The sequence below is a fragment of the Aedes aegypti genome, chromosome 3 (assembly GCF_002204515.2).
Source record: "Aedes aegypti strain LVP_AGWG chromosome 3, AaegL5.0 Primary Assembly, whole genome shotgun sequence".
NCBI lineage: Eukaryota > Metazoa > Arthropoda > Insecta > Diptera > Culicidae > Aedes > Aedes aegypti.
The window spans coordinates 236,765,503-236,780,999 of NC_035109.1; the positions used below are offsets into that span (position 1 = coordinate 236,765,503).

Below are 15,497 nucleotides of genomic sequence, written 5' to 3' on the forward strand. Positions count from 1 at the left end.
GCTGTCGTCGACGAGCAAAACGATAGGGGCTCGTGCTTTGACGTCTCCTTCCTGCCACGCGTCCGTCAGAGGTTCTGGGACGGCCTCCGTAACGTGTTTCCACAGGTTTTCGCGCACCAACAGCATGTCCATCTTGAATTGGCAGCATTTGTAGCCGCCGCTCTACAATTACTCCAGGCCGAGCTTGCTTTCATCCATATCAAAAATCAAATCAAAACGCGTAACGCTCTGTCCAAAATACATAAAACACCGTATTAGCGGTATTAGCCAATTTCAAGATATTTATAGGGCTTATTCACAAATTTCATAACGCTGAAGGGGTGGGTGGGTGTCCTTAAGATGTTACAACTCATGCAAAAATTAAAACATATTTATACAAAATGCGTTACGATGGGATGGGTGGGTGTCGAAGAAGGTCATTTTTGGCGTTATGAAATTTGTGAATAAACCCATAAACCGAGGGGCGCGACACTTGCAGGTTATCTCCATTTCAGGCCAAAACCGAACCAAAATGAACGAAACTTTGAAATAAGCCAAGATTTAAACAAAATAAATACAATCGAAAAAAATCGCAATTAATTCATCGTAATTTGCTAAAATCAATGAACATCCTTAAAACACAAGTGTCAAATTTGATCAGTATTTTTGTTTTTCTCGTTTTTCTCCGTCTTGGTCGTCGTAGGTGGTCAATGAGCCTGTGCATGCTATAAAACGTTTGACTTTTACTGTGCGCCCTGTTTTCAAAATGCCCGTGAGAGAGAGCGAGACAGCACCTACACACGGCGCACAGTAAAAGTCATGAGAACTAAAGAATTTATGGCACGTACAGAGGCTCATTCATTTTTATAGAAACTAGATTGTGGCCGGGATGGTAATTTTTGATGGCAAAGCAGGAAGCACCAGAAAACATCAAATGGAGTTTACTATTCATATATCCCAGGTTATTTATTTCAATGGTAAGAGAAAAATATCGTAGCAAATAGCTTTAATATTGTTTATTTTTTTATTTCTTTCAGTACTTGAACCAAACAATGTACATAATAATTCTTAGAGGGAACCCTCAGACGACCAGGGAAACTCTGGAGCTAGACAGAGTCTCAAACATACTCCGAATTGGATAAATAAAATAATTATAGGTATCGCTCGAGCATGTTCCAGGACTTATGGTTGGTGCAAAAATGTAATGGAATAAGTTAGTAAGGAGTAAGGACTGAGATTTAAAATCAATATATCTTTATAAAAATGTAGTGATGTATTTTCGTAAATTAGCTGAAGTAATTTTTATAAAAAAAAAGTGGTAATTTGATGCAATTATCGTCCACGATTTTTTTTCATCGCTATAAAAAAATTGCGATTTGGGGGCCTGGAGAGCTCAGCGCAATTTACTGGTTGCAGGACTTGCTCTGATATTTAGGTAAATATCTATGCTTTTAGTCTTATTCACTTTCGTTTAAAGATATGAACTTTTGATCATAAACGCGATTATCCACAGTAGGGTAGATGTACCAATAGTGGAGGTACTAAGCACGAATGAACTTCATTTAACCGCCTAAATTCAAGAAGCACAATTAATGTACATGTTAATGTTGTAACGGGAAGTAACGACCATTGACTTATTAAGAAAAATGATTTCATCGCAGTAATCCACGGCAAGTCAGTGAAAATTAATACCTCCACTATTGGTACACTGTTTCTTTAGTTGAGGTATATTTTTCATTTGTGTTCCTATAGTTGCGGTATCCGTTGTTTTCTTATGGGATCCTCCACTATAGGAACACTTTATCGCAACTATTGGTACAAGTAAGAAAAATTTTAGTAATTTTAGTGATATTTCATCAGTTTTGAAGCAATTTGAACGCTCTTTTCAACTAATCCGTGTATCAACAAGCCAATACGTTGATTGGGAGTGTCGGTTCTGTGGCTAATGTAATAAAATCAGTAAATCCGGCACTACCGCTACTATAGGAACACCCACAACTAAGGGAACACTTACCCTAGATGTAAATATTTTCAAATTTAACATTGCGTGCCGTTTCAGGATTGATTAGGTACCATCCGCTCTCCAGTAAACTGTTGTTGAAATAAGCTCCGATACTCCGATGTAGAATTTAACGTGATCTAACTCTCCTCCTATCGCACTGCTTCTGCTTGTTGTCCGGAATTTGCTGAGAGGATGGGGTTGCACAATATGCCGGCAAGGCTCAGTGAGGAAGCCATGCTGGCCACAATCCTGATTGTTATTCTTTTAAAGCTGGGCTTTGATAAAATACTTCAGATATACTTGTTTTTAATTATGAATCGTGGTTTACGGCTAACCAGCCGAGTGGAAGTTTAACAACTACCAAAAAGCTAAACATTACATATAATTGCAATTGGATTAGATGGACAAATTGATGTGAAGATTTGCAAAAAAGTTACACGTCTTCTCAGTGAGAATCGAACTCACGACTCCCCGATCTCTAGTTGGGGCGCGTTACCACTACGCCATGAGAGGACTCATGAACGCAGAAGTTAACCTGATTCGATTTCAGCTCAATAATGACGTGGTCCTTTTTCGCAAAGTGCACCTGTTCCGTAACCGGTCGTTTGAGAACGTCGCGACCCATTGGAAGCCCACACAATAGATACCTCAGCCAGCACAGTTGCTGGCTAGTGTAGTGTACTATTCCTATACCTAAAAAACAATGCGCTCTCGGGCTAGGCATTGGATATATATAGAAAGCGTTGTGTTTGGATGGGCATCTAATAATTCTTCCAAAAGAGGCGCACTTTGCGAAAAAGGACCACGTGTTTATTGAGCTGAAATCGAATTCAGGTTAACTTCTGCGTTCATGAGTCCTCTCATGGCGTAGTGGTAACGCGCCCCAACTAGAGATCGGGGAGTCGTGAGTTCGATTCTCACTGAGAAGACGTGTAACTTTTTCGCAAATCTTCACATCAATTTGTCCATCTAAGGGCTCATTCACAAATTTCATAACGCTAAAGGGGGTGGGTGGGTGTCCTCATGATGTTACGGCTCATACAAAATTTGTAGAGTGTTCATACAAAAAGCGTTACGAGGGGGTGGGTGGGTGTCGAAAATGGCGATTTTCGGCGTTATGAAATAAATGAATGATCCCTAATCCAATTGCAAATTATATGTAATGTTTAGCTTTTCGGTACTTCAGATATATTTTTAATAATTCGCAGAGGGATGAGAGGGATGGAAGAGAGAGACAGACAGACAGGCGGCCGCTAATACTTATTACTTGTGCTGAAGAACTGTCAATCATGTCGACGCTCTCAGAGTTGCATTGGGCGATTTTGGATCGGATTTGTGGATTTTAATGAGATTTTTTAGATAATTTTAGATATTTTCGATTATTGTCATTTTGCTAAGAAAACCGTGTACAAAATCAGTAAAAATGTGTGAGTCTTCCGAAAATGGATCAAATCGATAATAATGAATGATGAATTCGATAAAGGGCTTATTCACAAATTTCATAACGCCAAAAATAACTATTTTCGACACCCACCCACCCCTTCGTAACGCTTTTTATATGAATATTCTACAAATTTGTATGAGCCGTAACATCACGGGGACACCCACCCACCCCCTTCAGCGTTATGAAATTTGTGAATGGGCCCAAACTGAAAATAATCTGTAAATAATTTGAACAATAGACCATTTTCGTCAGATCTAACACCTAGCTTTTGTATTTTCTTCGAAAGACAATCATTTTTAATGAATATTAACGCTTTCAGATTTTGCTTATATGCACTCCTGATTTTCTTATAATTTTTGAAAAACATGGATATTCACCACATTTTGAGATAAAAATCATCGTGCGTCACAGTTGTTTCAACCCTATGGGCATTCAAAGTGGAGATTTTTCCGCAACGTTCATTAACACCCCTGCATTGAATGTTTGTAGACATGATGAAATGTCAAAACCCATCATTCCCACAAGCAGGGCTGCCAGATGTACAGATTTCTCTGTATTACACAGATATTTTTATGCTGACACAGATTCAATTTGTATGGAACACAGATTTTTTATCAACAATTTTTGTATGGACACAGATTTTTTTGTATGGGACACAGGTTTTTAACCCGGTGGATACAGATTTTCTATCAAATCATCTGGCAGCTCTGCCCACAAGCAACAGAACTGACTCGCTCGCCCATATAGAAAAAAAAATGAGTAGCCATTTTTCTCGTTTATTGTTTATCAAATTGCTATTCATTGCCTAAAACCGTCTCCGGAATGATAAGGACTACCCGAAAAATGACCATCATCGTTGGAATGCAGCTACGAAATCCTACAAGACCATCGCCTTCATCTCGTTGCCTGAAGCTGCTGTGGTGCTCCGTGTTAGTCCCTCGAAATGGATTCCGAGAAGAGTCCTGCTCGTTTCCGGTTCTGCGACCGCCGGAATATAGTGGCGAAGATTTAACTGTGCGGTAGCATATTGTAACAGATTCCCAGGGAAAATCCGGATCAAATGAGGAGCTCTTGAAACCTCGAGACGGGAACTTTTCCGGATTGGGATCAAACAGATTCAAAAACGATATACTGACACGCAGTGAAATTTTCATCGCCATTTTTCCACTGGCCACAAAACTACACGCAAAAAAATTGTGCGGTAAGAACTACTATTTTAGGGGGTTAACTTAAGCGCTCGCACCGACAATTTTCAGCAGACCAGAAATGCGCTTGATTTTACAATGTTTGTAGTCGAAATCAGATTGTTGTAAATTATTTCTGTCAAATGTACCAGTTATATGGTGGGATGTACCGTAAACATAGTAAATTGGTCTAAAATTCCATGGTAGTTTCAAGAATGGGCGTAGTCAGCTACAATAGTAATTATTACCACAGAATTTTTTCCCGTGTAGGAGAGAGCAGGACCCTTGTTGAGAACCATTCAACCGGAACACCACAGCAGCTTCATGCGACGGAGATGAAGGATCTTGGTCGTGAAGGATTTTGTCGTGATGATGGCAAATGTTTGATAAAAGCAAAAACGCGGAAATATGTATCACAGACAAACAGACGTCACACTCTCATCATTGTCCATCGACCACCTTTTTAACGGTCGATTCAAATATATTGTAGGTGGTCAATCCACCACCCGCAGCGCTTCCATCGTTTTTATTCGCGTTTGACATTTACACACTACCGCCATCTGTTGGCCCATCGGACAAACATAACGATTTTAGCATTGGGCGTACATGTTCTCTCGACTATGATTTTTATCGCGATTTGTTCTAAGTGTTACGTCTGTTTGTCTGTGTATGTATGCTGGTGCAATGAAACTTATGGCTTCGTTGAAGAACCTGTTAACAACAGCCGTCAACAGCACCAACAATGAGGTTTCCGGGATGGATGTGGGGATTTCAGCCACTGTGGAAGAGGCATAATAGGAGAAGATGGATATAACCTTCAAAACTTCAAATAAAAATAATGTTATCATTCCTGCAGTGAATGAAAAATCCTTATGACAAAACGTAAACAATTCCTGCAGGGAATGTCAAAGAGCAGGATAGTTAGTTGACCATGATGAAGAGCAACAGTTTTTGTGACATTACCATGCACAAATTCGAAGAGTAACAAAGTGTAGACCAAGGCGGCTGCAGCTCCTCCTAAGGTGATACATTATGCTCACTTTGTGTAGAAAACCAGGAAGGGTAGGTGAGGAAGGGCTGGCCGTTTTGTTTACAAACATCTGAGACAGGTAGTCGGACAATCGACTTCTGATTGGTTGGAAAAAACAGTGTTGTCAATAATTATTCTAATACGGTCGCACCTGCTCCATGTGTGCTCTATACTTCTTTCTCTATTTTCTTACAATTTCGTCCACACCTATGGCAGCACGGTTAGTTCAAGTTTCAGCATCTTGCGGGCCAGGCAGTAATGACTTCAGATTGGTTGGAGAAAAAGTGGTGTCAAACATTATTCTAATGCAGCCGCATCTGCGCGTAGCGTACTCTACTTTTATCTCTCTTTTTAACTATTTCGTTCGCACTATTGGCAGCACGGTTAGCTTCAGTCTGAGCGTTATCCAGACCAGGCAGTAATGTTTGTAAACAAAACGGCCAGCAAGTTAAAGATGGCCTCTTAGCCATCTTCGCCAAGTGGGACCACCTTACTCTGGCTACAGAGTAAAATCCACACATCTTGGTGTAGACCGCGGAGGAACAGCTGATCAAAATTCACCACAACGTGGAGATAAATTCATAGGGGAAAAATGGGTTCCTTAAAACATCGGAGAGATATAAATTCTAGGGGACCGTGGGGTGAACAAGTGTGCCACCAGTTTTTCGTTGTTTTTCAATAGTTAGAGGCTTCAAAACATATGAGTTCCTTGGGAGACTTGGTCCAGTAAATTTAAAGAAAGCTTATGAGCAAATAAAAAATTTTCACGGAAATGGTCTATTAAATAAATGTGCGTGTAAGTAGGTGAAATTCAAACGAAATTGATTAGTGTCGCGCCTCTCGTGTAGCACTATGAACTGATGTACGGTAAAAAGTCAGTCAGTCTACGGTGAACCTAAACGATTACAGTTGTTTTCGGTAAATAAAACGACGATTTCGGTAATATTGGACAAACATGTATTTGATTTTCTTATTTATTTACGGTTTTTCGGTAAATCTCGTTTTTAATACCGAAACTTCGGTAAAATATGTTTTTACAGTATGTTTTCGGTAATATAATTTACCGAACAACGAGATAAAATCTAAGCACAGATAACAGACGTTGAAGTCCGATTGTAAAAATGTGTAAGACAATTAATGGTCATTTTGAATGGCAACACGAGTGGCAACATCATGGTGACGCTGTCATCGCTAAGTTCCCATGACGATGTCAGTGGTGAATATGAAATATTTCAAGGTACTGATATTCACCACTGATTGACGCAATTCGCTGTGTAGCGGCGCTAGTGATTGCAAGGAGTTTCAATTCGAATATTTACACAGGTTTTCAGAAAATTTTTGTTCTAGCATGAACATCTGTTATCTGTGATCTAAGTGTGTATCTATGTTTGTGTTATAGTTGCAACTGTTTCATATACGGTAATTTTCTATGCGGGAAGACTGTAAAAAACTTTTAGGTGAAATAATTAAAATTTTCTTTGGTTAATTTTACAAATTTAGGTTAGTAATGAAAAAAAGTTAGAGGAAAACAACAAATGAAGATATTATAACTTATTCAAATTCATGTAAGCAGTCTGTCAATATGTGATAATAATACTTGATCCACTTACTCCATCCCATTAGAAAGTGCGGGGAAGTGTACCATGTCCAATAAATCTATATTTTTTATGAACATTACATTTTTCCATTGTGATTTTTGCAATTATAACTGAAATGTAAACCTTGTGTAGAAAAACCTAATATAATTTGATTTTAGGCAGAGATACAATGATTTTTCGATTGACAGAAAACAATTTTGGAATTAATTGTTATTTGCAGTTAAAGCCTAGTATCCACATCCTAAGTAGAGCGGTCAAGTACAATTTGTTGCTAATTACCAAAGTAATTTTGACAGCTGATCCAGAATGAGCGAAGTGTCACTTTTACTTGCGGAATAATTGAGCGGAACATTTTTCCGTACGGAATAGTGACAGCTCCATTTGATTTGTACAGCAGGCGTTACCAATGTTACGAAATCAGCTCTACTAACCAACTGGATACAGCTCAAGTAATTTGAACAGCTGAAGTATTTCTTGACCATTACTTGTCCTATCCTTTTGCACAGTACTTACGAAGTGGATACCAACCTTAACAAGTTTGCTTTTGTTAGTGTACATGTAGTACCAGGTTTGTAGTAGTATTAGTGAGGTTGTGAGAATATAACCTAAAACAAAGAAATGGAGCGAAAACATTCAAAATATTCAAGTATTTATGCTTAATATGGACCCCACTGATACACTTCACTTCCCCCACGGTCAGAGCTGCCAGATGATTTGATAGGAAATCTGTATCCAGCAGGTTAGAAAATCTGTGTCCCATATAAAAATATCTGTGTCGGTACAAAAATTGTTGAAAGAAAATCTGTGTTCCATACAAATTGAATCTGTGTCTGAATCTGTGTAATACAGGTAAATCTTGTTGGGCAGAGGTGGACACGGCACAACGGAAGCGAAAACACCGAAGAAAAGGAAACCGGACAAGGAATGAAACACTTGTGTGAATGAAACGAGATAAACTTTAATAAACGTCTGTTCGGGTTGAATATAAACGGATGAATGAAAAAATCAACTGTACTTTGCACTGTTGCTTTGCCTTCTCCTTCTCAATGATGCGCTTTTGGCGCGCTCGCTCGACGGTGCAGTGGGTAGCATTCAGGGTTGCCACCTTGGTTACCACTCACCGAATACTGCACGGAGAGGAAACAGCATTGCATATTCCATCACTCCTCCTCAATGCTGATCCTCGCTGCATCCCTTGGAATATCTCCTCCTGATTTCTTGCTCTTCTGCCTTCTTGCGCTCCTGCCGTCGGCTCTTGCTATGCCAACAACGTATTCCGACAGATGACCGGGTGGGACACCCCGATTACTCCTCCTGGATCGACGCATATCTTCAGGATTTTCTTCCGCACTAGAATCTGGAATTTCTTCTTTCACTTGCAATGGATCTTGTTCTTCTCCCGTATCGTCCAAATCAAAATAGTCTTCTTCTTCACTTTTGTCCAACTCGGATCCATCGAATTTGTCCACTTCGGTAGGCTGTGCCCCGAGAACCACTCAACTTCACTACCTTCATTCACTTTCTCCCGTGATGAACACTTCGGATCCTGCATTTCTAAAAATTTCGCATCTCGGCTTATCGTCACCATATCCGTTCCGGTATCCACAAACCGGTAGCCTTTATACTCCTCCGAATAACCGATGAACGTCAACTTCTTCGGCTTGCTTTCGAACTTGCCACGTTTCACTCCTGCAACATGAACATACGCCGGACACCCGTATGCCTTCAGATGCCCCAGCTCAGGCTTTCGACCACACCACTTCTCGTACGGTGTCGTATCTACTGACCGGGACGGAAGCCTGTTCTGCAAGTATGCAGCAGCAACGCAAGCTTCTCCCCAGTAACGCTTGTCCAAACCAGCATCCAAGAGCATCGTTGTAGCCATCTCTTGTAGCGATCTGTTCTTCCTTTCCGCCACTCCGTTTTGCTGAGGCGTATACGCAGTCGTATACTGTACCTTAATACCTTCGTCAGCAAAGAATCGTCGCAACTCTTCGTTGGCGTACTCACCACCGCCGTCGGATCTGATCACTTGTGGTTTCCGCCCAAACAAGTTCTCCACGTACCTCACGTATTGCTTTATCTTACCAGCAGCCTCCGATTTCTTCTCCAGAAGATAAACGACCGTGTATCGACTGAAATCGTCGATCATCGTCATCAGAAATCGTTTTCCACCAGGCGTCGTCGTTCGCATTGGACCACAGAGATCTGTGTGGACCAACTCCAAAACACGCTTCGACTTTCTTTCCGCTACTTTCGGAATCGGATTCCGCGACAACTTACCCTCCAAACATGGCTCGCAAGTTTGTCTGATGCCGCAATCCGTGATCTTCACGCCTACGCCCAATTTGCCATCGACAATCTTCGACAATACTGCCGGGTCTCTGTGCCCGAAACGCTTATGCCACTGATGTTGGCAGTTATGATTGTGCATCTTACCTTCCACTTTCCTTGCGACTTCCGCCAGCTTCAGCTTGTACAGGGATCCAGTCTGCTCTCCGGCAACAACCACCTTACCGCTGACATCACAAATGGAACAGCCATCCTTTCGGAATTTCACCACAAATCCTTTCGCGGTCAACTTGTCCACAGATACCAGTCCACTGGTAAGGGAGGGAACATACAACACATCGCGCAACTTTACTTCAATTGTATTTCCATCTCCATCTACACACAACACTACACCTTCACCGCATCCAGCTGTGGCAGCAACTTTGCCGTCGGCCAAAATCACATTTGGACCAGGCTTGTCTTCGAACGTCGTGAAAAACTTTTTGTCACTTGTCATGTGGCAGCTAGCTCCACTGTCGATGAACCAACATTCACGCTGTCCATCATCCGCCACCATGAAGCACACACCGGCACTGCAGGTTTCGTTTTTCACTTTCTTCGCAATCGATTTTTCTTCTGGCTTCTTCTCGTCTTCGCCGCTTTTCTGCTTCGCCAGATAAAGCCGGCAATTCCGACGCACATGGCCAGGCTTTTTGCAATAATAGCACACTCTTTCCGATACGCCACCCACACTAGGCATTGCACTTTTCATCGCTTTCATATCAAACGAATCACCGGATCGCTCTTTCCGCCTCTCGAATTCATCCAGTAGCTTCGATTTTACCAGTTGCATGGTGATATCAGCATCGGCACGACTCTCTAGGGCCGTCACCAATGTTCCGTAGGAGTCGGGCAAGCTGCGCAGAATCATCGCGATCCGCAGCGACTCTTCCAGCGGTTGCCCCGCATTCGACAAACGGTCGAATAAATCTTCCAACACTACTAAATGACACTCGAGATCACCACTTTCCGCGAGATTCACATTGCATAGTTTCTTCAATAAAGACACACGCGACGTAACCGTGTTCTTTTCGTGGTATGCTTTCAACTCATCCCAGAAAGCTTTCGCACTGTTCGCGTTTTTCACTAAACCGAACTGATTGTCCTCGATACATAAACCGATGGTGGCACGGGCTTTCCGGTCGTCTTTCGTCCACTGATCGGTAACCGGTTCCGGCTTCACATCGCCCACCACATACCAGAGCTCCTCCCTGGTCAGTAGCATCTCCATCCGGAACTTCCAGATCTGCCAGTTGTGGTTGCTCAACCTGGCAAACGCGAATTTGTTCGGCTCCGCCATTTTGTTCTCCCAAACTGAATCACCACAGCAGGAAACAAAATCCAATCACACGCGGCGCGAACACCCGAAACAGGAAAACAGTTTCTCACACTTTCTTCCTAAACTATCCGGAAATAATATTTCGGATTTCCTCTGGGCCCATAACCTGTTGGGCAGAGGTGGACACACCACAACGCAGAACAGGGTCACCGAAGCGGAACGCGGAACCAGGATTTCGGTAGGAAAGAAACAACTACAACTTGACTACTGTACGCAACGAGAAAGCTTTAATAAACACGTCTGAACGGATCGAACATCACATTACGGATGAATGGCAAAACTTTCCATTCTCCCTTTCTTCCTTCTATTTGGCGCTCTCGCCGCCTGCCCTACTGGCGCATGCGTCGCAGCCTCACTCATACAGCTACATACATCCAGTGCTGCCGCTTTGCATACGAGGCACAATCATTGCATACTCCAACAAATCTGTGTATCTGACAGCCCTGCCCACGGTACCTTAAAGGAATTCAGTTTGGAGCACCCAGTTGTAGAATAAACCCAAAAGTGTGTACTGTTAGTTTTAGCGTGTCGATGCTTACTATCTTCAGAGGCTTACCCCCTGCTTAGATTTTGACTCGAAAAGGTTCGAAAATCAGATACGAAGAATCACTCAAAGAAGAAAATACATAAAAATCTGTCACTGTTGAAAACGCAATCGTGAAACTTTCATCTGTCGCGCAACCGAAATAAAGGGCGATTTTTTCCGTACGAAAAAGTAGCTTTAATTAGTTTCGTCGTTTCAATTAATCACCAAGGATGGCGTCTTTGATTTTGAGGTACGTACTTAAATGAATTCCCTAGCCGGGCCGGTCAAAACAGTTCGAAGAATGCTGTTTACGGATTACATAACGGAACGAAGGGATTGTTTATGGATTAGATCACAACTAAAGAACCGTACATTGATTGGTAATCATTTTTACAGAAACGCTTGCCGTCGTACGCTGTTGCAGAACCAGCAAAGTGCCGGACCATTGTTGGCTGTGCGCACCGTAGTGCTGAAGCCAGTGCAGCCGGACAATCGCCCCGGGGAGTCGCACGATGACCGCAACGCTCGTCTTCAGCGTCCCCAGTCGCCCCATTTGACGATTTACGCCCCGCAGCTGACCAGTATGCTGTCCATTACGCACCGTATGACCGGAATGGCCTTGGCAGGTTACGCCACCATGATGGGCCTGGGAGCATTGGCTTTGCCCCACGATGCCACCCACTATTTGACCATGCTCGAGGGGTTAAGTGCTCCCACTCTGATGGCCCTGAAATTTACCCTGGCCTATCCCTTTGCTTTCCACTCGGTCAACGGAGTTCGTCATCTCTTCTGGGACATGGGTAAGTTTTTGACTATCAAGGAAGTTTACTCTACCGGGTACACCATGCTGCTGGTCTCCGGAGTGGTTGCGGCGGCCCTTACCTTCCTGTAGGAGCCTTCTGGCGGTGGAAGGGGATTCAGTTTCGTCGGAAGTTGCGTAGGTACGTAAATGCTTTGAAAGTAAACACCATCGCATTGAAATGATTATTTATTTGGAGTTCACAAGTCGGTATTAAACAAGAATCATTGAAGTTCAAGAACGCAAATCTATGGAAAGAAAGCCTTTAAAAATCTATTGAACTCTTAGCGTAGTAGCGTTTCTAGGGACCCCAAATTCATGGTAGAAATAGGAAACGATTTTAATGCTAACAAATTAGCCAACAGACAAAAAAGTTAGGTGTGGAAGTTTTTTCAATTGGAATGTGTAAGGATCCCTTGGGGTATAGAGAATCATCGTACCTACCACACAATATACGAATGCGAAAATGGCAACTTTGGTGAAGCAACCTCTTAGTTAATAACTGTGGAAGTGCTCATTGAACCCTGAAGCTGAAGATTCAGGCTCTGTTCCTGTGAGGACGTAATGCCAAGACGAAGAATCAACGTCTAGAATCACGGATTCGAATTTTTTACTTCGAAGTTTAGTATTGCAACTTGCTTCAACAATGGAAATTGTTAAAGTTTCGAGAACATTTTCAATATCAAGTTTTGTTTGCAAAGAAATATTAACATCAAGAGTACTATCGATGTATGTTTCATGTGAACTCCAGTCGGCTCGAAAATAATTGAACGTGGAGCTGAGAGGATTAAGAATTAGTTCATGGATATTTGAAATGTAACAGGGACATCATCAGAATCGAAATCAGCGTGAGTAACCTGTTGGCTACAAAGGTGACTAGAGTCGGTTAAGACAAATTCAATCGTAGAAGGGTTAAAGTAATAATCTTTCTTCACAATTTATTCAATATGTAAAGCTTTACAATTATTTAGTTACTCGAAAGTCGAATCAAAAGCTATAAGTCTAATATTCTTTCTGTCTTAGAGACCCTGTAATCCCTAGCTAAGCTAAAACTATTTTTTAAACATATAATCTTTGTAGTATTTTAACTCCTGTATGCTTTCCTCGATGTCGTCCAGCGCTCGGTGCACCAACTTTTTCGGCGGACAGTTGCTAAAGACTGCCCCATTCCAGCGTTTGCACAGTTCTTTAACCGTGCTCACATCTATGATGCGATAGTGCAGATATTCGTTCAACTGCGGCATATATCGATACAGGAACATTCTGTCCATATAAATTGTATTTCCCGCCAGTGGGCAAGCCTTTTCCGGGCAATACTTTTTGACGAAATCCAGCACCATTTGCTCAGCTTTCTGCAGATCGATTTTCGATTCACGAACCGCCTGGATCAGCCCCGTTTTGCTATGATTGGTTTGGCACCATTCATTCATTGCGTTCAGCACCTCTTCCGGCTCGTGGATAACAATATCCGGACCACGTTCCAGGATTTCCAAGTTCTTATTGGTGATTACGCAGGCTATCTCCAGGATACGATCCTTTTCCACCTCCAAACCGGTCATTTCCAGGTCAATCCAAACCAAGTTGTGTTGTGAAGGAACTATCGGTTTCCCTGCAGCTGCTGATGTCGACATTTTTGTGACTGAAATGAATTAAAAACGCTATTAGACACTTATTTTAGTCTTCTATCACTTATATTCTAGCTAGTATACTATGCTAATACCTACATGAACATTTCTGGACTCGACTAAATTGCCTTAAAAGTTGTAACATAGTCGCTAACTACTTAACGTGACGAAGTAAGAGAATCACAGTTCAACACAATAAAGAAGCTGGACACAATCCGACATTGACTAAATTTAATGGTATTCAGCGAAAACGCCTCGATTCGGTACTTACAGGGCTTCAACGATTGTGCTTTTCATTCAACTAGGACACGAAATTTTAAAATATGTAATGCAACTGCTTGATCTCGTGATTAGCGATTAGGTTAATTTTGATTAATCGAAACAAAAAAAAATGCAAGCCCGGTAGCATCAATATCAAATGTGACATATGTTAAAAAACACTGTCCATTTGCTTTACTGAAATCCGAGAAATTTTCACTCAAAACTACAGACGCTAACATGAAAGTACCCGTCAATGGGTAAATAATAGCTGTAAATAATCTTGGTATCCTCTACACTGAAATGAATTTTGTTGTAGAAATTACTGAACCCATGGTAAAATTAAAAACTGCACCAACGATTTTCAACCGACTACATTATTCTGTTAAGTCTACCAGAACATAGTCAACATCACCACATAATAAAATATTTTCGGTTTATTTAACCACAGTTGCAGTATTTATGACTTGAAACATTCTTGATTTGACAAGTTTGGCATTGTACTTTTGACCACACTGTGTTGTAAGGTGAGTGTCACGGATTGAAATACAATGCTATGTAGTCGAGACTACTATGGACATGGCCACTTTTACTGCACTGCTCAGTGATTTTTACCAGATTATTGTAAACTTAACAGATTTTTGTAGTCGGTTGAAAATCGTTGGTGCAGTTCTTAATTCTACCATGGATTCAGTAGATTATACTACTAAAATTGTTTACGTGTATAGGGCGATGACATCTTACACAGGAAACGAACGTCCAATTTGGTGGTTGGAAACAGATTAAATATATTTCGGTTTATGATATTTCATATTGTTCTAACAAGGGTACAATAAACTAATAATTACCCATACATTATTCGCATTGCTAGAACATGAATGGTTTGACTGATTCTGAACTATTTGCCTTACCATTAATTGGTAAAAATAATACCGTATATCGACCATCCGGCAAATAGCGAACGAAAAATTTTGTTGGTAGTGTTGGTTTATTGTAATTTTGGATGTTATCTGAAAGTGTTTCGATATTGTCGTAAATTGTTGTGGATAGTTCGGGAAATAGTATCTGTACGGTTTCAGTTTATGCGGGTACCTTGTTTGTTTTATATAATGCACCCCACAGACGCTCAGAAGGTTTGACCAACATTGACTCCGCCCCCCAGGTTGATGCTCATGTTGGTGCTATGTTTGACCGTGTGTGATGCTGCTTGATGAACCAATCTGACAGTTTGTGAAACCAATTTGACGGTTGACGAATCGGTCGGCCAAAATCAAACGAGTTTGATTTTGCTCAAACCACCGGTGGGCGGAGCCAAATGTTCGACGAACCGATCGTACCGTCTGTAGGGATGTTGCACGAACACCGACGTCATCATGTAAAAA

At 41.5% G+C, this 15,497-nt stretch overlaps 2 protein-coding genes across 4 annotated transcripts; one reads left to right on the top strand and one right to left on the bottom strand.

The window, feature by feature from the left end:
• Positions 1–11,520: 11,520 nt before the first annotated feature.
• On the top strand, positions 11,521–12,467 carry LOC5571173 (succinate dehydrogenase cytochrome b560 subunit, mitochondrial). The gene is made up of 2 exons (XM_001653436.2): positions 11,521–11,683; positions 11,830–12,467. The coding sequence occupies exons 1-2, from the start codon at positions 11,664–11,666 to the stop codon at positions 12,323–12,325; spliced, it is 516 nt and encodes a 171-aa protein (XP_001653486.1). The 5' UTR covers positions 11,521–11,663; the 3' UTR covers positions 12,326–12,467.
• Positions 12,468–13,144: 677 nt separating this feature from the next.
• LOC5571178 (probable oligoribonuclease) lies at positions 13,145–14,289 on the bottom strand. Of its 3 annotated transcripts, none has more exons than XM_001653437.2 (2): positions 13,953–14,289; positions 13,145–13,871 (listed from the first exon to the last, which is right to left on the bottom strand). In XM_001653437.2, exon 2 carries the CDS (start codon positions 13,861–13,863, stop codon positions 13,285–13,287), a length of 579 nt encoding a protein of 192 aa, XP_001653487.1. In that variant the 5' UTR covers positions 13,864–13,871; positions 13,953–14,289; the 3' UTR covers positions 13,145–13,284. The 3 variants fall into 3 exon arrangements, with proteins under 3 accessions (XP_001653487.1, XP_001653488.1, XP_001653489.2); XM_001653438.2 differs by having other exon boundaries at positions 14,129–14,287; XM_001653439.2 differs by having other exon boundaries at positions 13,957–14,287.
• Between the last annotated feature and the right edge of the window lie 1,208 nt (positions 14,290–15,497).